Source organism: Drosophila tropicalis, unplaced genomic scaffold, assembly GCF_018151085.1.
Source record: "Drosophila tropicalis isolate 14030-0801.00 unplaced genomic scaffold, ASM1815108v1 contig_593, whole genome shotgun sequence".
Lineage (NCBI taxonomy): Eukaryota > Metazoa > Arthropoda > Insecta > Diptera > Drosophilidae > Drosophila > Drosophila tropicalis.
The window spans coordinates 15107029-15129506 of NW_027173070.1; the positions used below are offsets into that span (position 1 = coordinate 15107029).

The 22478-nt window shown below is 37.2% G+C and overlaps 1 protein-coding gene across 17 annotated transcripts in view; it reads right to left on the reverse strand.

Moving 5' to 3' along the window:
* Window positions 1-798: 798 nt before the first annotated feature.
* Window positions 799-22478, reverse strand: part of sm (smooth) — a 146920-nt gene continuing 125240 nt past the window's right edge. For 11 of the 17 annotated variants that reach the window (XM_068289469.1, XM_068289477.1, XM_068289476.1 and 8 more), the window contains 5 exons: window positions 12225-12406; window positions 11982-12074; window positions 5321-5596; window positions 5052-5256; window positions 799-2401 (listed from right to left, as the gene is read on the reverse strand). In XM_068289469.1, coding sequence (XP_068145570.1) covers window positions 2265-2401; window positions 5052-5256; window positions 5321-5596; window positions 11982-12074; window positions 12225-12406 — 893 coding nt within the window. In that variant the 3' untranslated portion in view covers window positions 799-2264. Of the gene's footprint in view, window positions 2402-5051; window positions 5257-5320; window positions 5597-11981; window positions 12075-12224; window positions 12590-22478 lie in introns of all 17 variants that reach the window. The other 6 variants (XM_068289468.1, XM_068289465.1, XM_068289466.1 and 3 more) reach the window with 2 other exon arrangements.

The window sequence follows — 22478 nt, forward strand, 5'->3', positions numbered from 1 at the left end:
TATATATTGTATTTACTTAATATCTATAATCTAGGTTATTATTTGTTTTTTTTTTTTTGGTTTTTAGTTAATTCCGTTTTTTCTTTCTTCACATTCTACTCATCGATTTCGGGTTTCTTCTCTTGTTGTCACTTTTTACATTTAGTGTAAAATTAAAATTAATTATAGTTTAAATACACATATACAGCACACATTCTCATTTATATAAATTTATGCCTTTTACTTCCCTTTTCATTTTTCTTTCGTTTTCTTGTAAATTAAGCACAAAAAATTTATGTTTATAGACTTGTCTTTTCTGTTGTTTGTTTTTGTTTAAATATTTAGTATATAAACATTGGCTTGTGCAAGTTTTCAATTTATTTTTGTTTTTGTAATATATATATTTATATTTACTTTTTTTTTTCTTTGTTTTCTTTTAGGGGAATTTTTTTTCCTTTCTGTTGTTTTTAAGTTTAAATTTAAAGTAAAGACATTTATAATTTTTGCTAGTGCGCTTGGCGGCTGCACTTTTTTTGTTTGTTTGTTTTTGTTTTGCATAACTAATAAATTAATAAATTTGATTTAAAATTGCTACATTTTTGGTTTAAATTTTTTACAATTTGCCATATTTTTGAATTTGTTTTCTTTTTTTAGTATAATTTTTCCCATATTCGGTCGCATATCTTTAGCCCTCTCTCTCTGTCTCTCTGATCTTTTTCTCTGTCTATTCTTACCCTTCGAATACTTGTCGAAATATTGTCCAAAGAAATTGTTATCAATTTTTGTTTTGTTTTATTTGCCTGTGTGTGTTTGTTTCTGTTTTTGTTTTTTTTTTATTTATAAATATAAAATAAATAAATTATATAAATTTTAACTAAAACACACGACGACAAAGAAAATATTGCTGCCAAAAATAGTTACACGCAAATTTCTCATATTTTTGTTCTTTGTTTAGATTTAGTTTTAGTTGGGATTTTCATTTTTCAATTAAACATCAAAATTGTTTAATTTTGAATTTCTTTTTTGTTTTTGGTTTATTTTGAATTTTGTTTCTTTCGTTTATTTAAACATTAGTTACAACATATAGTTTACAATTGGGCTTAAAAATTTTCCACACTTACGGAAAACTGTACAAAAACAGAAAAAAAAAGTGAAAAATAAGAGGAAATTAATTTGTATTTTTTTTTTTTGCTTGGTGTTTTGTTTTCTTTCTTCGTCCTCTTTAGATTTCCTTCTGGTGTAGTAGTTGTTGCTGCTGTTTTTGCATTTTTCACTTTTTTTTTTTTTTTCTTCGATTTCTTGTCTGTAAACTAATGTTTATATAATTCTGATTTTCTTTATCGTTTTTTATTAATTAACAATGTATTCCTTCTTTATATATATCTTTTGTGTTATCTGTTTGTTGAAACGCAAACGCATGTACATAAGAGTATGATGTTGTTGTTGTAGTAGTTTTATCGTGTGTGTGTTAAGTGTGTAAGGTGTGTGGGAGTTGTTAATTGTGCTGGAGGGAAATTTGCTGGGTATATATATATATGTATATATATTCGGGAGAGGGGGTCATTGGGAGACTTGTTGCTGGTTGCTGCTTTTCAACGTTGCCATTTTGTCGAATGATATGAATTTTCCATTCAATTATCGGAAAATGGCACGTAGATAAGCTACATGCGTTTGCGTATGGCGATTCCTAATTGCGCGCTTTATCCATTTATTCTTTCTTCTTTTCCTTTTTATCTTCTTCTACTAGTTTGGTTGTTGGTTTGTTTGTTTCTTAATCTTTGCTTATTGAGTCAATTGTTTGTTGTTTGTTTTTGTTTGTTTGTTTGTTTTGCAATGCATGAGAAATTTGTACAATTGATCAAGTTGTTGCTGCCGGCTATCGTTTTTCGCTCTTTCTCTATATATAAATATATATAAGTATCTATTATATATAGATTAGTTAGACATCTATATAGCTGTGTAAATTTTTTGTTTTCTTTTGTAGAGAGAGAGTATATTTGTGTGTGTTTCTTCATCCTGTTGTTGCATCCACTCTTTTGGTTGATGATGTTCACACACATACATATATATATATATATATATATATATATATATATATGCTTGTTGTCCTTCCTTTTCTAGTTGCAATTATAAGTAGATTTGCTTTTGTTGTTGTTGTTGCTATAGTTGTTTGTATATATATATTGTGTAATGTGTCTTGTGGCAAGCAGCTGGATGTTAGGGAGTGGCCTGTTGATAGTTGATTCTCTGCTTGCTCTCCCTGCTTACACAATCGTTATCAAATCTCAATTGTAGATGTCCACCTTGGAGTCGACATCGTTCTCCTTCTCGATCATGCCTTCGCTGGTCGCATTGTTCCAGGCGCCGTTCATGCTCTTCGATGATGAGAAGCACAACTTCATGATGAATGGGAATTTGGTGCCTATATAATGCGGATAGTGGATAGATTGGGAAAGTGGAAGGATATTTGTTGAGATGTGATTAACTGGTAAAGAATATATAATATATATATATATATAAATTGATATACATATATATTTTTTAGAAATTATATAGATATTTATTTTGGTGTAGTAATGTGTATAAGTGTTGTATAGATTTGAATTTTAGTCTTTTGAATTTGAGAAATACAGTCTTTAATTGTAAACTCGTGAGTATCAAATATGGGAAGAGGAGAAAGGATTTTGGGAGTGGAGAAAAAGGGATGAATGGTTAAAGGAATGACTTCAGGATGATGGTTAATGATAATGGAAGGGCAATAATGATCACACAAATAGTTTTCAGAATCGTGTTAAGAAAAAAGTAAATGAACTAAAATGTAGGATTTAACTAACTATAATTTGAGGGTTTTATTAATTGGATCTTCTACGTTCATACTATTAAATCTGAATCTTTCTCGCTTTGAAAATTGTTTGAAAATGTCAACTTGGGAAGCAAGGACACTAAGAAGCACATTTTATTGATTCTAAAGCAGAGACTTGAGTATGTAATTAAAGCCCTTTAGGACTTAAGAAAGGTTTAAATCTGTTTTCTTTCCAATAAACGAAGGAAGTAATGATTAAAGCTAATCACTGGAAAAAGCCCTTAATATAAAGGAAACGATTATCTTTGGTAGACAGATGTACCGAACTAAATAATGCTTTTTTACAGGATAAAGGAGCAAGATACGCATAAATACGAAAACTATTATTATTGCAAAGCCATCTGGACCACACATTAGAAGAGATTTGACCGGGACACTTAAATCTGGGTCAGCAGCTCTCACTAAAAGAAAATACCTCATTCATGGTGAGTGTAGGAGTAACCTTTTATTGCTTTCTGTTTGGCAACGAAATCACTCAAATGTATAAACTGTAACCCGCACACACACACACACAAATTCATTAACCATGGGTAAAATATTTGATTGCCGCATAATTCTGGCGCTGAAAAGTATGCAATGGCATACTTATGTTTGCATTTTGCATTTACCATTGTAAGTGTGTGTGTGCATCGTGTGTGTTTGTTTGTATGTATTCGTTGCATGTGCGAGTTTATTTGCATTCTTTACACTTTTAATTACTATTTACCATGCACTCGAGCGGCACTTGGAGCTGCTGCACCAGCAGAGTTAAACGAACAAAAACCAAATAAAATACATGGCAACACACACACACCACACACATACACACACTCATAAATATTATTGACAAATATTTCGAGTATGAAAATTTTACTATTTGTCTACATTGTAGATGAGGGTACGCGTATCGAAGGGCACTTTTACTTTTAATTCTGTCATAAATCTTTCATTCGTGATTGATTTTTAAAGGAAAAAAAATCAATTGGAACTCGGAAATAAACATTTTAAATGAATTCTGCTTGAAGATGATTCGAGTTCCCTTTTCTATTTCCCTCTTTTGCGATATGTCATGAAAAGTGTTGGAAACAAGACCGAGTAACTTAGTGGAATGATCTATTGATCCGTTTGGGGACATGCGCGAAAAACAAAGAAAAGAATGCTAAAGAAACTAAAGCAGAAATTGGCACAGATCAAACTTAACAAGAGGAAAGAAAACAGAAGAGAATTTGGAGACAGTTTTAGAGAATCTTTTTTAAAAGGAAGATGACAATTTTCAGAATGTCTCCTTCACCCCTTTAGCAATTGCTCTCTGGGCTTAAAATCCAATCGAATGGACTTGTCGAGAGTGTTCACCTTATATCTCCTCTAGGCAATGGGCAAATGCTGATTGTTTTATTGTTGTTGTGAATTGCAAAAGTTTTCGGCCCCCCAAAAAATTATCATATTAATTGCCATGTATACAAGGCAAATAATAATAATAAAATGAAACAAGTGTAAAAAGCGAAACAAGAGGAATTTATGGGAATCATAATTAGAATGCGGGCACCAATGACGACTATGATGATGGTAATGCTGCTCCTGCTGGCTGGTGAAAATATTTATGATGCAAAGTTTTTATTCGTCCCCATAGCCAGTCGCCCTCGAGAAATTCGAATTTTGGTCCTATGCTAGGACTAATTGTTAACCCATTTCGGCCATAAGGGTTGAGAGAGAGAGAGAGAGAGAGGAAGGGAGACAGAGGTGGGCCCATTTATAAATAACTGCCAACTGAAATTGTTTATCTTAATTACCAAATTAAAATTTTCAACGCGCGAGCAATTGGGGGGAGCTCTCACACACACACACACAACTGTGCTGAAAAAGTTTATTTTGGCCCAAAAATCAGCCACGAAGAAACATAAAAGGCTGAAAATTTTGTTTGAAAAGGGGCGGGGTGTCGTGGTGTCGGCTGTCTTAACAGTAAAAGTCAAAAAGCCATAGAAAATGGACACCAAAAACTTTGCTGTTTTGAGGTAAAGCTTTAAACTGAAAATTTATGTTGCCTACTTTTTTGCGGTGTTTGTATGTGTTAAGGATGTTGGATGATGATGTGGGATAATGATTGGATATTGGGGGAAGTGGGAAGGGTTTTTTTTTTTTTTTGGCTGTATTGTTTTTTTTTTAATTATGCTTTTTCATTTTTCTTTTTCTTTGTTCTTTTGAAAAACACTTAAACACAAGACTATCTCACCTTTACCCTCTATCGGCAGATGATTGCACTTCATGATGGCCAGGACAGCTTGAGATATGTTGGGGAATTCGATCAGACCCGATGATGAACGTTCGGTCTTCAAGGGGAATAGACGCACAGAGGTGGCTGGCACATCCTTCATATTAAAGATACCAATGAGCTGATCCTCGGTCAAGCCGGGCGGTGTGTTGAAGAAGTGCAAAATCTGTTGGAAATAGATAGCAAATTAAATCGTTTAATCTTCGTGACTCTCGATCGATTAGACTTACCTTGCTCGGTGGTTGAATGCGATTCTTACTGGCCTGTGCTGGCGATAAGAAACGATTGTTTTTCGAGCCAGTATACTCTTTGAAACTGGGTGTAAGATCGGTCAGCAAGAACGGATTGATCACCTCGGATAGGAAATTCTGTTTGGAGAAGGCAATCTGTATTTTGCCGCCAGTGCCAACAGGAATGTTGTTCAAGTGCTGTACGCAACGTTCAACGGCCACTGAATCACCCATTTGTACCATGGCGGTACCTTCTTTGGTCTTCAAGAATTTGATCTACAAAAGAAAGCAAAGAGGAAGGAGGGTTAAAGAGATTGGGAACAAACACATATCCAAAATATTGTCTTAATTCAATACATCAATTCATCCCCCTCTTAAATGGCCATTAAATTGAATTTCCTACAATCGAAATGCAATGTTGCCCTTAATTTTATATTCATTGTTGGTTCAATGAGTTTCCTTTCCTTTTTCACTCCCTTATGGAACACACACACACACACACACACAAAACAAACTCCATTCGCTCTGACATTTTCACAATTTCTATTTCCTGATTGAGGTCATCAAATTTTGTTGTACGTGCCAAATTACCAAAAATAGCTGACATTGTTATATTATTGCTTTACAATTTTTATCGCCAAATATGAGTGGTTTGTGTGTGTATGTGTGTGTGTGCGTTTTATTTCATACAGTTATTTGACACTTTTTTGTCAATTATCTTTTGGCTCAAAAACAGAAAAACAAAAGTTGCCATCATTTCCAATCTATAATGACAGCTGATAGGAACACGCGAGTTCGAGTGGCGCTGCTGCTGCTGGTCAAATTTAATTGCATTGCAAAGAGTTTCTGATGAAAAATTTCAACATCATAAACTCTTATTACTACTGTCGATTGCTTTTATAGCGTTTTATATTCACGCTCATTAGCACACCACACACACAGATAGAAACTACCTTTCTTTTGGCTATATCTTTTGCAACAGCATAGAAATAATTGACCATAATATAAACAGTCCAAAACAAACTGCAAAAAACAGGTGAAAGTGAAAAAAGCTAGGAAAATATTGCACTGTTTGGGTTGGATCAACTCTGTTCGCTACGTTCATTGCCTTGGCAAATCAATTTTCTAGCTGCTGGCTTTGCTGCGCTTTTCTTGCTGCCAGGCATTGAACTCAATAAGCCAAAAACCGGTTGCTGAATTGGCTTGGCCAGTGGACGAGCAAAAAATATGGTTCGAGAAGGTTTTTTAAATGCCAAGTTGGATATGATAGGTTCAATTTGGTTTGATTTTTTAGTACAGATAGTTAACTACTGCAGCATTATATAAATGCATTCAAAAGTCCAAAGGAATCAAGCTTATAGAAGAGTCTTGTCTCTGAATTTGTGGATTGCGATTCAGTGGATTCTCAATCAAGTTGTGTTTGGCATTTACCAAATAGTATTTAGTTGCTTTTTGAATATATTCATACTTATGTATACTAAAATTGAAAAAGGAGTATCAGTCTTCGCAGGATACCTTTCATTTAACCCACATTTTGACTGTAGTAGGTGGGCAAGTGACAAGTATGACGGCCACACTGTGGCAAGACTAATCTTATTGCCCTTAAAATTCGACTAAAAAACCTATTTATGATTTGAAAATAGTTTTAATTACATTATCTCACCTACATTAAGTTAGTTGATGGTCATTGAAAGGGTAAAAAACTGTTTTCTATATAAAATTTCGTAGGGCGGACCACATCCTAGGGAGGAGGACAAGTTGGTGTATGATGTGGGCTTTATTAGTGTATATAAAGCCGAATATGAAGTTTCTTATACTTTTCTTCTTATTTTGGAGTATTTTATTAAGTATACAAGACGAGACGATTAAATTAATGTAAGAATATGTTTTACTGTAGTTTTCCTTATTAGATCGAACTTTAGCAAGAGAATTGAACTATGCCAGCATAACTGCACAATAGATTCTGATCCTTTTAGAAGCCTCATACCCACAAGTAATCGTAACCATATGGAGACAAATATAGTAATATACACACACAGAACGTGCATATGCCACCGATAATAATTAACTGGCAAACATTGTGAAAATGCGAATAAAGCAAATATCCATTTATGGCTACAGATTGCGGGTCATGTGTAAATAGGGCACAAACAATTTGCTCACAATTAAACCCTACTACCAATTTCGCTCCACACATCGTCCCCCCCGCCTTTCTTCTTCCCTGAAATGGGTAAGCCGTAATTCAGTTTATATACAGCTGCAGCTTATGGCATTGGTTTGGTTGGCTTGGTCGATTGTAACAGGGAAATGAGGGGGCCTATATCAAAGCGCATACGCTTCAATGGAATGTATATAGAAATGTGCAGAAAATGGAGAAGAAGAGTGTGCCACCAAATGGGTAGGCCAAAAGTAAATAAAAACTAAATGAGGCTTATCGAAAAAAAAAAAAAAAAAAAAAATCCAAAAGCGAGACACGAAATGGTATCATTAAAATAAAACAGAAACAGAAAAAAATGAATAAAAATAAATATAGACCATAAATCAGTCAAGCAGAAAGCTGCCAGATACGATGTGGATATATATGTATGTATATATTCTCAGGCTCAAGAGAATATGAAAACAAAAGGATAATGAAATTACAAACATGCAAACATAAGGCTGGGTGTCCTGACTGCTCTGTCCGTTGAAACAAAAAAAGAACACATAAAACACAACTGAAATGAACTGAACTGAACCGAAAGCTGCTGCTGCTTTTGCTAAACTCTCCCCCCATCGCCTCACTCACTGTCGGTGTGTGTGTGTGTTTGCAGGAATCGGCATTTTCATGAGGGGGGGTTGGACAAATCAAAGAACTCTTCATGCCTGGTTGGTCATCGGTTGGTCAACAACAACAATAAGTACAACAAACATTCGGTGCGTGTCTAATGAGCTGTGCTGTTGCGTAGTGCTCTATTCTAGGCCTCCCTCCACCCAGTCCTATCATCTTCAATGGGTTTCCCCCCACCCCGCGTATGTTGCGATAATTAAAATGATTTTCCCTCCCCCTCCGCCACCTCCTCCTCCTTTATATTGTGCAATGTGGCATGGCGTCTGCTTTGCCATTTGATTTAACTGCTCACGCGCAACTAAAAACAAAAATCGCGGCAACTTTAACCCGCCGTCAACCGTGAGGTAAAGGGGGTAGCGGTAGAATAAAGCTTTTCTATATAGTCTATATAATAGAATGTTTATTTGATATTGGCCCAGTTTAGTTAATTGATAGGAAACAACTTATTGTAGTAGCTCCTTTTTGCCTGCAGACAACATTTAAAGTTAGATAATAGAAATCGAAAACGATGATTTAAAACATCGTCTGTAATAGTTGTTGATAAAAAAAAACTACTCAGTTGGAAGGATTCTCAAAGGAAACGATAGAAAATCGTGTGTTTGTGATTAAAAGATTGGTTTTAAATTCAAATGGAAACGAGAAAGAACTCCTTTCGAACATTTATTATACAAAACAGAAAACGAAAATTTAACAAATGGCCTTAAATTTCATGATGTAGGAAATATTTCTTAAATTGTTTTGCTCTCACTCCCATTTCTACTTTCAAATTGAAAGTCCACCTGGTCAAATGCGATTTTAATGAGCATTTAATTGAGTGCGTGTTGTGTTTTTTTTTTCTTTTTGTGTGTGGGTCGGTTGTTAAAAAAGATTTTTCTACTTTTTGACCTTTCTGGGTGGTGGGACCAAATGGGGTGGCCTCTCACCACCCTCCACCCTCATCTCATTTGCTGTTTTGTGCCTTGCCATTTAACCTGCAAATCAATTTAATGACCGGACTTCATTTTCATTGCACACGACGAATTCTAAAAAATAATTAACCAGATTGCTTAACGTGACACAATGAGGGAGAAGGAGATCGAGAGAACGAGAAGTTGGCTTCAAAAGAGAGCATGCTTGACGGGATAATCAAATTGTCCTTCGCCCATTTAGCATACCCTACAGAAATGAATGATTACATTAGTTATCTAAACGAACTCGGCATTCGACTGCTTAAATTTGAATTCCAGAGCACATGGCTAAAGGGGGAATCGTGTCCAATGGGACTCCCATTAACACCAATGCACACACACATACACAAATTTATGGAAGAAAAGGCATGGGAAAGGACTAGAAGGCAGAAGAGGCACAACAGCAGCTTTTTGATTGAGTGGCCATCAATTTCTCATTCGGAATTCAAACATGTCGGACCCATAAACTAAAGTATCATCACACACCCACACACAAATACACAGATAGAATTGATACACACACACACACGTACATATTGAACTTTATAATGAGGAAGCAACCCTGAGAGAATGAGAAAGAGAGAGCGAAAGTACGTGGGCGTCGTCGTCGGCCCTTTTCGAACATTCTATTCTGTGTTGCATAGCGACAGGCGCAAAGAAAAAAAAAAACAGAAAGACGAAATCAAAAACTCCCAGAACGGATAGAGGGAAGGGAGAAGGGGAAACCGGGTTGGAGGAACGAAACGTTTGTTTGTGGCTTTTGCCATATATCCAGTGAATAATGTTTGCGCATAATCATTTTTAATGGCTAATGAGTAGTTTCCGTCTCGGACAGGAAGTTTGTAATAAATCTCACCCCTGATCCTTCTCCACCATCACCACCCACCACCACACCACTTATCCTTCCCCCTCTTTATACGGCTTTAGTCTCTTAGCAGAAACTAGCTGAACTAAATTACCCAGCCTTAAATTATCGCCCTGTCCTAACCAACTAATCTCCTCCAATTCCCTTTCACACACATGCACACTCACTCACACGGACCAAGCGTGTCCTTCACTCTTGGCTTTTAGTGATGGTTTTTCCCTTTTTCCTTTTACTTTACTCTTTCCATATTCTATGCTAGAGTGTAAAATACATTTAATTGTGGGCTAGTGGGCGCGGCCAATGGAAATATGGCCAACTAGGGAGTCATGGTCAATTAATTTATGCCTCAAAAAGAGAAAAATTGCTAAAGCAGATTTAAAATGATTGAGATATGGAATGGCTAAAGGAAGTTTCTTCTTAGTTGCTGATGCTGTTTCTGTCATGGTAACGCAACTTTCCAATTAACCTGACCAACAAACTTATATTGGTTCAAAAAAGTATGAAGTTCGCTAAAGGCCAACCAACTATCTCTCCTCGTTAAGGGCGAGAAAAGGGCTAAGATAAGAATTCAAATTAAACAATGGCTACATTTTTAATCTGGAACATTGGATATTGAAGCGATACCAAGCATTGGGTTATAAAATGAATACCAAAGGTAATGGAGAAATATTAATATTTTGACGCTGAACTCTCTTCTCCCATCCCCCTCCTCTACCATTTTCAAGGTTTTTTCCTTGCTTAAGTTATTCAGGCTTGAAATTTTATGTATGAATCTGACATGAAATCAAGAAAACACATGTCAGAGGAAAGCGAAACTTTACACAGTTGTGTCCTTGGTAAAGGAAAGGCACATATAAAAAGGTCTTGCCTGAAAGTGAGTTTTTGAAATGGTTTGGCACGCCAAAAAGAAGAGCGGGCGACTTCTTTTGGCAGTTTAACTTTGATGTAAAGAGGAAAGGGGAAGGAGAAAAGGGGGCGGAGCAGCAAAACGTTTTCGCTTTGCTCAAGATTAACAATGAGGTTTGAATTGGCATTTGAATTGTCATTTACTGAAGCTTACTAATGGATTTTTTTCCTCCTCTTTTTTGGGATGGTCTTCCCCGTGTTTTGATTTACAACAAGCGGCAAGCTAAAGAAATCAGAATCAATTGCTTTCTAAGAAGAGAAGGAAAGAGAGAGAGCAAGAAATCTTTCTTCTTTCCCTGTGTTAAATCTGATGACGCTGCACTGATTGCTGTCCTTAAGCTATACACACACACATACACCAACACACACACACACAAACATTTGTGTATATGGTTTGAGGGTATTAATCTAAAACGCTTTATCTAAATGTGTTTCGCCGGATCCAACTGCTCACTCGCTCTGGTCGTGGTCTACTAGTTGGTTGGTCTTCTTTTTGCCTAGGCTTTAGCGGACATTCGTTTGGTGGTCCCACATCCAGTCACATCCTTTATTGCCTTTCGTTTTATTTGCACATTTACAAATGGCGCACAGACACAGAAATGTGTCTTGCGGTTGCCCCCGTTTACCTTTTTTCTCTCCTCTCTTTCACTCTATGGGCGGGCCACCCTTTCTGACTCATTTTTAAGAACCATCACAACCAACGACAATGAAATGCGTCTTTTTTCTCGTCCGACAGTCGGAGGGCCTTTGGCTAAGTGCAAGCTGATGATGCTACATAATTCTCCTTAACCCTCACCACACACACCCACTCAGAGGACAGGCATACAAAAAAGGGCTTAAGCTTGACGAACTTTAAATTTTTGTACAAGGTTTAAAGAGAAGTTTAAATGTGAATTGAAAAGTTTTAGCTCAAATTAAATTTCTATTTAATGCTGAAAGGGCTCTCCAAATACCAATTCGATTAACTAATAGAACAATTAGATTGCATTCGTTGCTTTGGTGTATTCTATATTTCAGTCTTACGATTAAATATAGTTAATTATAAAAGAATTTTCCCACCAAGAATTGATCAGATTAAGTATAAAAAGTAATGAAATTTTTGTGTGGTGCACTTACCCGAGACACGTTGCCGTACAGGCAAACCAAATTGAAGAGTTTATCTGTGTTGGAAGTGTCGTGGTCCAGGCCATAGACCATCATTACGCCACCCTGAGAGAGCGAAAGGAAATTGTTGTTAAATAATATCAATTTGAATTATCTGGTTACATCATCCGCACATGCCTCCCTCCCCACCCTCTCCCTGGAGGATGTAAGCCAGAAGAAATACCCATTAATTTGGTTGCATATAACAGCACTCACCTGGGCCTGTCCTTGGGGTGTGAAAGCAACCGGTGCATTGCGTCCGGGTACTACGCCGGTGGGCTCCTTCATCAAGCCAGTGGGATGAATGGCGGCTCCCTTCCAATTCTCCGGTGTGGTTGGATGATATTCGGGGGCTCCGAATGGTGGGAAGGCGGTGCCTGGTCCCAATAGCGGTGGCTCTTTAAATTGACAGAGATTGTGCGTTTGAGCTTGGGCAACAAGTTGTTGATGATGATGTTGTTGTTGTTGTTGTTGGTGTTGTTGGTGGTGGTGGTGGTGGTGGTGATGTTGTTGTTGGTGGCGGTGGTGGTGGTGGTGGTGTGTCGGTGCATGTTGTTGTTGTTGTTGTGGCAGTGTAGCAACTGCATTTTGTGCATAGTTATTTGGTTTTTTTTTTTTTTACATATTTTGTTATTTATATTGCAGCATGCAACAACAATTGAAAATAATAAAAGAAACCAAAAAAAAGCAAAAACGAAAAACAAAAAAAAAAAGAATTGATAAAGTTCTTTCGTTCTTAATATGCGCACCTTGGGCCTTGTTAATTTTTAAAACTTAAAAATAAATTATAAAAAAATTATAAATGTTAATGTATTTTTTCTCTGAAATTGTTGTTGCATGTCGCATTAAATAACAAAAAAATAAAAATGCATAAATTTATTAAACCACTGCACACATATCCACAGTCCCAAAAAGTTGAACATTTCTTTCTAACTAATAGCAAAAAAGAACCACAAACATTTTCATAGACAACTCACAGACTGACAGGAGTAAAAGAGAGTGAGAGATAGAGGGAGGAGAGGTCAGGGCATTTTTGGGTTGCGGTTTGTTTAAGCCAGGACAAGGTAAAATTCTCTCTTCTATCTTACCACTTGCTGTGGTTTTGTATGCAAGTTAATTGAATTTTCGGCAGAAAGCAAAAAAGAAAAAAACGAACACCTGCAAAAATCCTCAAAAGTAAAGCAGCATTTTTGCCCCCTTTTCATTTTTATTTTTCGTTGACAATTGCAAGAGAAAATTTGCTTAAATGTCGCGCTAAAAATTAAAGACGAAGCCTCTGCGCGTTGCCTTCCTCCCCTGCTCCTGGCATTTAATTAACTTTAAAACTGGCAACACATGTGCCACACACACACACACACACTTTGCCGACGACCCGTTGCAAACTTTGCTCACAGAGACACTCACAAACAGGCCAGGGAGAAGAAGGTTGTGCTCCGAATCTTGTTTAACCCAAAACACTTTAACTTAATCACAGACAAAGTTAATGCCACACAAGAGAGAGGAAAACTCTTGCCCGAGTGAGCTACATCAGCAGCAACTCAATTTGCATTGCATGGCGCGGCGGCAATGTCAGAAAGAGGATCTCCTTCCTCCTCCTCCTCCTCGTCCTGCTTGGACATTTTGTTTGGATTTGATTTAGTTGCAGCTGCAGTTTTGCTAAGGACCACGGCTAGTTTATTTTCTGGCTACCTGGCATAACAAAAACAAAAAAAAAAAAAACCCAAAAAATAGTAAATATTTACATAAAAATCTCTCGCTCTATACGTTGGGAAATGGCGGCTGGATTTTGTTGTTGATGGAGCGGTGGTTTTTGCTACACTTTTTGACCATACTTTTGTTTACACAAAAAGCGATGCTATTTTTACTCACTCCCCAAACCAAAAGCAAGCCTTTAATCCCGATTCAAAGTTACGTGAGGATTTTAAAGTGTTTTTTTTTTTTTTTTTGTTGTTTTCGTTTTGATCAAGGCACGTTTTCTGCTTTCAACTTGAATAAATAGTAGCGCTTCTCTATTAAAACTTTTCGACAATTTGGGCCTATATTCTGTGACATGCATGCTAATCCTGCTCTCTCAATGAAATGTGTAATAAACCCACTAGGGTCAAGAGAGACAAGGAAAATAGCCTTAAGGAAAGTCAAACATGGTTATTCATTTGCTTTAATTGAAATTCACAGCCTTAGCTGATTTGTTGCAAAACACACGGGGCGTATGCGTGACCGAAAACCAAGCCATCATCTCAAGAACAAACGGACGAATGAAGGAAGGAAGGAAGGGTCCACAACAAAAAGCAAGTAAAGAAAAATTCACACCCCGCGGCGGAAGCGTGCCTAAAATGTTTAAGCATTTTGGCAAGAAGAATTGTTGCATGCAATTGCTAGAAAATTGTTCACACGCAAGGCGACGACGCGCACTGCGCCACGTAGTGGGGGGTTGCTTAGGTTGGACAGGTTGGTGGCCAGGTGTAAATTTTCAGTGTGCGCACAAATTATTTTAGATTATGTGGTTTGCTTTGGTTTAAGCTGCTCCTTGACAGCTTGAGGGAGAGGGAGAGGGAGGTAGCAGGGAGTTTTAGGGAGTTCTAACGGAAGTTGGAGTTTAGTTTTTATGGTGCGCTAAGTGTGTTGTTTGCCACCTCACTTCTTACCTCTCTTTCACTCTCATTTGCATATGAAAATAATCATACGACATGTGGGCCAAAAATTCAAGTGTTTTGCAATTAAAAGTAAAGTTACATTAAATTTCAAATAGAAATTCTTAAATTTCTCCCCTCGTTGCGCCCCTCCCATCTTGCATGTATATTACAGCCATGTTTGCTGTACTGAAAAATTGCTACAACAAAATTCCATTATATGGATGAGTTTAAAATGGTAGCAAAAATAGAAGTGAAACTTGCTTGTTCAGGCATATACATATATAGGAGAAGTAGTAGGAACACATTTATGCGCCGTTTACTGCCATTCAAACGACTGTCGGCCCCACCCCCTGTGGGTTATATCACACCCACTTGCACACATACGCATCGACAAGTCGGCCCTTTCGTCCTTCTACTCCTACTCTGAACTGGTGTGCTTTGGTACAAAGTATTTATGCAGCAAATTGTTGCATACTTTGTGGCATATTGTCAGGCGGCAAATGGCTGGAGTAGGAGAAGGAGCAGATGGAGGAGAAAGAGAAAACGGCAGAGGCAGGTTGCGGTTAGTTTTAAGCACAAATGTGACTCTATAGAAAACTCGAAGAGGATATACATTCTGTTGCTTAAATAACGCTTAATCGTGATTTATAGCTTTTTGTAGGGTATATTGTATATTCGTTACATCCCCCGTTTGTGTAAAGGTTTGCTGCTTACACTGTTGTTAACTACAGCCCACAGTGTATGTGTCCCTCTCCCACTCTGGTGTTGCTTAGGCAGAGGCACATTTTACTTTTTTCCCTCCTGTTCAATGATTTTCAATTTGTTAGAGTCAACTTAGGAGCATGAAGCGAAACTGTACTATTGCTGCTGCTGTTGCATTGGCTGCAAAATATGCCAAGAGTCATGACACAAGTCAACCCCACCCGACCTGCATTTCTTCTCTCTCCCCCATTCACAAACTGCTCGCTTGCTGTTTATCTGACTGCATGCCAGGAGTAGGAGTAGCAGTGACTCGCGTGTGCTCCCACCGCCCTGAATACCAACCCGTTCTCATCCTCCTCCATGTCATGTGACATTAATTTTCACCAAACGCAGTCCATAGCCACGCCCATATGCCCGCCGTATCATCGTTCTCTCCTCTTTGTGTGTGTGTGTGCGCGCACGTCCTGCATAAACATTTCCATAAGCAGCTTCAAAATTGAATTTGTTTTCATAAGCAAAACTATTATGTTAGCAAAGAGTTGTCGTCCCTGTATGTGACATGATAGCGATGCGATGCGAACGACTTCCAAGACATCGCAGCTGAGCGAGTTAATAAAAAAGCAAAATCATAATAGAAAAAAGATTGTGAAAAATATACAAACGTATGAGTAGAAGGAGGAAGAAAAGGAAACAGGACGAGAGCCAGAAGCGGAACGCTGCCAGCTCTAAGCTGAAGCTGATGAGCTGTGGGTTGATTATGTGACAATACGCTTGATTGGTTTTTAATGTTGTCGAGAGTTAAAAGAGGGAGGGACACATGGCTTTTGTGCCAAAACACATTTTTCCAAATTTTATCTATGCTATATATTTCTTCTTCGATAGTTTTGGCAATTTGATTTTACAGTTTTGCCCCCCTCAAAGTATGCTATGAACTATAGAGCGGAGTGAATATATTGGGTTTATATAGCCATCACTCTATATTCTCCCTACATTTGGAAAGATAAATGTTTTAGCGTTAATTGGATTTCTTTTAGTAACTCCTCTAAGTATGCAACGAAGGATATTTGTGCCTTGAGTTGAGGTAATCTAAAAGTCGTAATACTGTTTCATTTTAAAGGGTCTAAGTCTAGTCTATATCTATGAGTAATGGCTATTACAAAATTAAGCGCAAAATCTCTAGCAATGAGCCAATTTATATGCACCGTGTGCGACCTTCTCTTCCCTGTCCCTTCTTCACTACACCCCTCTTAAATTAGAACAATCTCGATAAGCGAAATTATCCAACCAAATAGGAGTAGAAGGATGGAGAGGAAAAAAAAGGATTGTTGAATTGCGCTCGATTCGACGGTTTAATTCTCATGAGCTTAATTACATTTACGTTTACGTCGGATTTGAATAATATAAACGCCGTGTAATTATTGCCGGGTCTCGCTTGCTCATTCGCTCCCTCTCCCTGAACACGTCCGGCATTCGGTTGGCCCACAGGGCGTATAAGGAATGCAAACAAGCCCCTTAACGGTGGCAAAACACAGGAATAAACAGGAACAAATAAGCGAGACAACATAATTAGAAATGCCAAATGGAGGTATGGTTACGGTTTGTTTTCAACTACTACTAAACGGCGGGGTAAAGAAATGGATTCATTTAGACCAAGAGGAGAAGACGACTTGGCCATGTGTGCGCATTGTGTGTGGTTTAATAATATAATTCATATTCAAAGATATATATATACACCACAACAAATGCGACGACCCCAACATCTATACTTTGCCTCCTTTTACCTCCTTCTGGCTGCTTCACCTTTGTTCTAACCACGCATATTTTGTGTGTTTAGCAAATTGGAACTGCTTTGGCATTTGCCTAATTATCGCATCGGTAAACAGTTTTGGACTTTGCTTTAATGGCATGCAAACACACACAAACACACACACACAAATGTGGCGCATTTGTGACCAATTGTTCGAGTGTGTGTGACCCAGCCATAGTGAGCCATTGAAGTGGTTCTCAAATGCACTTGAACAACTTTTGGTCATGCCACATAGGAAATTCTTTTCCAAAATGCCAATGGAAATCCATCCAAGTTTAACTTGAGTTTTCTTTTGCTAGTTTTCTTGGTTTCATTTCATTTTTTTTTTTTTGTTGGCCAAGAGACATTTCGAATATTTCGAGTGCCTTCGAAAGACGTTGAGACCAAGAGTGGTCCATCGAGTGAAATTTCAACATTGCTCTCTTCTTTCATTTTTGGTGTTTTTCTTGTGCTAGAAGAACTAACCGAGTAGTGGCAGTTTATGACATTTCCAACTGCTTTCATTTCACTTTTTTTCGTGCTTTGCTAATGGCCATCGTTTGTATCTTTATATCTTTAAATACAGTGAATACAAACGGAAGTGAACATAAACTTTGCCTTATGTCGTTTGGTTAATAGAAAGAGATATGAAATCATTTCTTTTCTGTATTATTTTGATATTGATAACTGAACTGAGATTTAATGTGTCGAATATTGAACTCGATCTTGATCGATCTGAAGAACTCTAGGAGATGTAGATGTAGAGTTTCTCATATTGAATGACTACTGTGTCGTATATATATAAAGATACATTTATTATTTGCATTTATTGCGACCAATTGGTTAGCACACAAAGTTTCACTGACAGATTCGTTTTGTTTTGATAAACTTTCCATTTATTTTCTCTATTTCCCGTGCGCACTTTGTCAATTCGACTATATATTTTCTGTTGATAAGTTAGTAGTGATGGTTTTTGTTTTTGTTGTTGGAAGAGGAAAAGTGAAAATCGATAATGACTGCCAAGCACAAAAAACAAAAAACGAAACACAGCGCAATTGTCGGGGGGTAGGTAATTTTGATATTGTAATTTGCCCTACCAACAAAAGTATAGAAAAATTATCAAGGCGAAATATGCCAAAGTGGCAAACGCATTAGAACAAAATGGCAAATTAATTGCTTTCAAAAAAGAATGAAGCTAAAATACATTCTAAAAAAGTTTCGAATTTTTTTTTACCAGCTGCAAAAATTAATTACAAATTATTTGAAGAGAGCACAAAGCAGGCAAAAGGAAGAAGGGGAAAATCAACAGCCGCTACTTGCATAAATTATGCGAAAACGGGACAGGGGTTTGAGTTGGATTCTTTTTTTTTCTGAAAAAATATGCAATGGAACATTAAAGAAAATCATTAGCAACATTTAGCAAGAGACGCCTCCACATGCGGCATGTGTGAAGGGGACAGCAGGCAGCAGAGGATGGCCCATGTGGTCAAGAAGGGAGCGAATGAAAAGGGAAGGAAATCTGTTGAAAACTATTTGATTATGCGCAACATTTATAGCTTCATTTATATGGAAATATCATCCACAAGGTAAAATAATTTACATAGGCCAAGAGGCCACGAAGAAGGCAAAAGCGAAGTGAGGTCGCTCGATTTGTTGGTCAATTTGAAAATGGAGGAAAAATGAAATATTGTTGAAAAGCGTGATTTCCTATGCCAACTTCCTCTGCCTATTTGAAATTGTAATCAAATTGTTGATGAATGACTGGGGCATTAGGTTGTCTTTTCTCTATATAGTTCTTAAGAAAAAGACATTTAAAGCCAAACAGAATTTTTGGTTTGAGGACAAATATGTATGGACGACAGTCGGTTGCAGTCATCAATCAAGTGTGCTTTTGATTGAAGATAATCGACGCAATATTGCGTGGAGCAAAGTTTCCATATATCCGAGGGGAGCTACAAACATTTTTGGTTGAGTAGTTTGCCACGGGAATGGGAGGAATAGCCGAGAGTGTCCATTAGCGCTCGTTAGACTCGTGGAGGTGGAGAGAGCGAAGGTGGAGAGAAAGCATCGATAGGACATGGAAGAACACATTGTTCTTGTTCGACACGCCATCTAGCGAGCAGAAGCAGCAGCAGCAGCAGCAACAACATCATTGTCATCAGCTGCGTGCGCCGTGTGCTTCACCATGTTGACAACAATTTGATTGATCGCCTTTGATTGATTGATGGGAAGGGCACTTGTAGGTGCTGCTGTTGCTGCAGATGGTCCTCCTCTTTTCCCCTTTCCCTTCTCCCGTGAAAGGCGAGCGTAAGCATAGTAACTTTAAAGCCATTTGCAACTTTTATTGTTCCTCAACATGGATTTAATTAAGCCCTGTCATTTTCCATCTCACTTCACCCCGCATCACCCATTACCCTAACTTTCGAAGGGGGTTGTGTCTGCCATTTCCAATGACCGCAACATGACACAATTTGTCATTTTCAATTTATTGAATTACCATAAAATCCAAGCGCACACACAATTCATATATATATTTTTGGTCATGTTCTTTCTAGGCCCGAAGAGCCCATCACATTTCGTTGTGGTTGAGTTTTTCGTCCTGTTATGGTTGTTTATTTGGTTATTTCAATATGAATTAATTTATGGTGAAGAGATTTTTTCCTCCCTCTTTTCACAATGTTACTGTAAATTCCATTTGATTTACGACCAAACCTGACATTTGTCCTCGCATACAATTCGAAGGATTGGCGGAAACATTTCTCCTAGCATTTCTCGTTGTGGTTTGCATTTTGTAGAGCGAAACAACACATAATGAACAAGAACGACAACAAAATTTTGACTACTTAAATTTATGGGATTTGAGCTGCATCTTTAGGCATTTCTCACATGTCCCTTTAAAGAACTTTAGATTGAAGGATACCGGGTAAAGATTAAGTCAAGGATTGATTGAAAGATTGTCTTAGGAATTGAAAAGATTGACTTAAGATTGAATCAAGGATTAAGTAACAGACAACATAAGGGTTAGTTAAAAGATTGAGTAGACTAAGTACTGAGTACTGAGTCGAGAACGATTGACTCCAATGATTCAATAAATGGATTGATCAAGGATGAGTAAAAGAAGCGATCACGTGGACACGGACTTTTAAAGCAGTTTACTTTAAAGGACAGCCATAACATGGTACTAGACAGTGATTAAATAAAAAAATAAATCAAGGATGCAATAAAAGATTGAGATTAGGTAAATGACTGAGTAAAGGAGTAAGGACTGAATCAAATTAATCGACGATTGGGTTGAAGGTTAAATGGACGACTGAAAAAACTAACTTCTGATTCTGAATAAATTACTTAATTGATTAAGATTGCTACAAGGATTAAATATAAAAGCGAAGTTAATTAAATAAAACTAGATTGCTGACTTATTAAATTGAAAATATCACTCCTTACAATTTCCAATTAACTAATATTAACGAAGAAACTTCATTGGAACATCTTAAATGCTAGACAAATAGAAAAAACGTGATGCAAAGCAATCCTATATTCATACGAAAATACTTCCCCCGTCCTCTTTTGCCCTTCGGTCCTGGGTAAACAAAAAAACTTGCCGTAGAAGTTAATTGAATTAATTTCAGCGACCGTGCTTGCCATTTAATTACCAAAAAAAAAAAAAAAAAACAAAAAACTATGAAAACAAATAAATGCCTCACCAACGTTGTCAACTGCATTACGTGAGTAAATATTAACTGAACCGAAATACGTTGGACGAACGAACAGAGGGACATTTGCTGCCAATCAACAAAAGGAAGCCGCAAACAATCCAAAAAGCAAATATGTAGTAATCTTTCTCTATGGAATGGGGACACCACAAGAAGAATAAACAACTTCACACCTGCCCGTCAGAAAATTAAGCAACTAGCACATGGATGTGTATATATTTTATGCCGAAACAGAAAAAAAAAAACAATGTCATGTTTGTCTTTTTTTGTTGGGGTGGTTGGGGTCACCAAACTGACAATTGCTTTTCTGTGGCAACTCTGGCAGCGCCATCTCACTCTTTGTACTCAACCCTGGCAACACACTTGCTAGTTTGGCTAAGTTTTTCTTATTAACCCACATGATGACGGGTGGGCATTCCCTTTCTCTCCCATCCCCATCCCCATCCCATTTGTATCAAAGGTGAGATGAGCTCATAAATCGTTTGCTAATCCCCTTGTAAAAAGTATCTCAAAAGAATGCCATAAATATCTAAAAAGTCAACATGAAAAAGAGCTTTCTGCCTCATTGGTATTTTTATGTATTTTTAAGTGTTTTTTTTTTTTTTATTATACTCCCCCTGAAATGCTGCTTCTGCCCACCTGTACACACGCACACACACAGAGTTGTTGGTTTGTGCGACATCTGCTCAACACTGGCCATGTGTATGATGTTGAAAAAGAGGCGTGGCATAACGCCTATTGGGGCGAGTCAGCGAGCGGAACATTTATAAATAAATGCAAACATTCGAGTTTTGTATGCACATGCGTGGGTGTTAGTGTGTGTCACACAAACACACATGAGGAAAAAGATCAAAAAATTATATATTTTTATGCCGCTTTGAATTATATTTTTAGCTGGCATTTTCTTTATATTTTTTTGGCTTCTTATTTCGCTCTTTGCTTATTTTGCCACCCGCCTAGCAATTAAAATTAATTTATTTGGCAATTATTAGCCATTGAAAACATTTATTTTAATTATGGTGAAAATTTATGTCAATGTATGTGTGTGTTTGTGTGGGGAGAACATGATGAAGGAGCAAGATATGACGGGAGAGAGGATTGAGGCAATGGGTATATAAAAATCATTTAAATGGCCTTTTTATGTTTTTATCATAATTTGTTTTGACGAGTTGGGCGTTAATTTCACAGTTGCCGCACGATTAGGATAACATGTGAGCTAATTTGTTTAACAAACTGTGAGAGAAGAGCGAGGGGTGGAAGACGATTGATGACATTCTTTTATTTCAGTGGGCGATCTTTTCGTGAGGAGACTTTAGTAGGAGGAGTAACTATTAGAAGATTGATCATATTGCAAATTGTTTGCTTTTGATTACAGATTGAGAAAGTCCTTGTAATTGTCCTTGTAATGAGCAACAACTGCTAGGGAAATACAAATCTTTGTAGACCAGAAGCTTAAAGCCGAAGAAAGGGTAATTCTTTAAAGAAACATTTCTTTGGCTTCCTATATTTGGCTAACAAATTTGAATTGCAGCTGCCATTTGTGTAATAATCACTTAAAACGAAGTACGCCAAACACATGGCTAGCCATTTTATACGCACACACACGCACACACACAGAACATATAGATAAAATTAT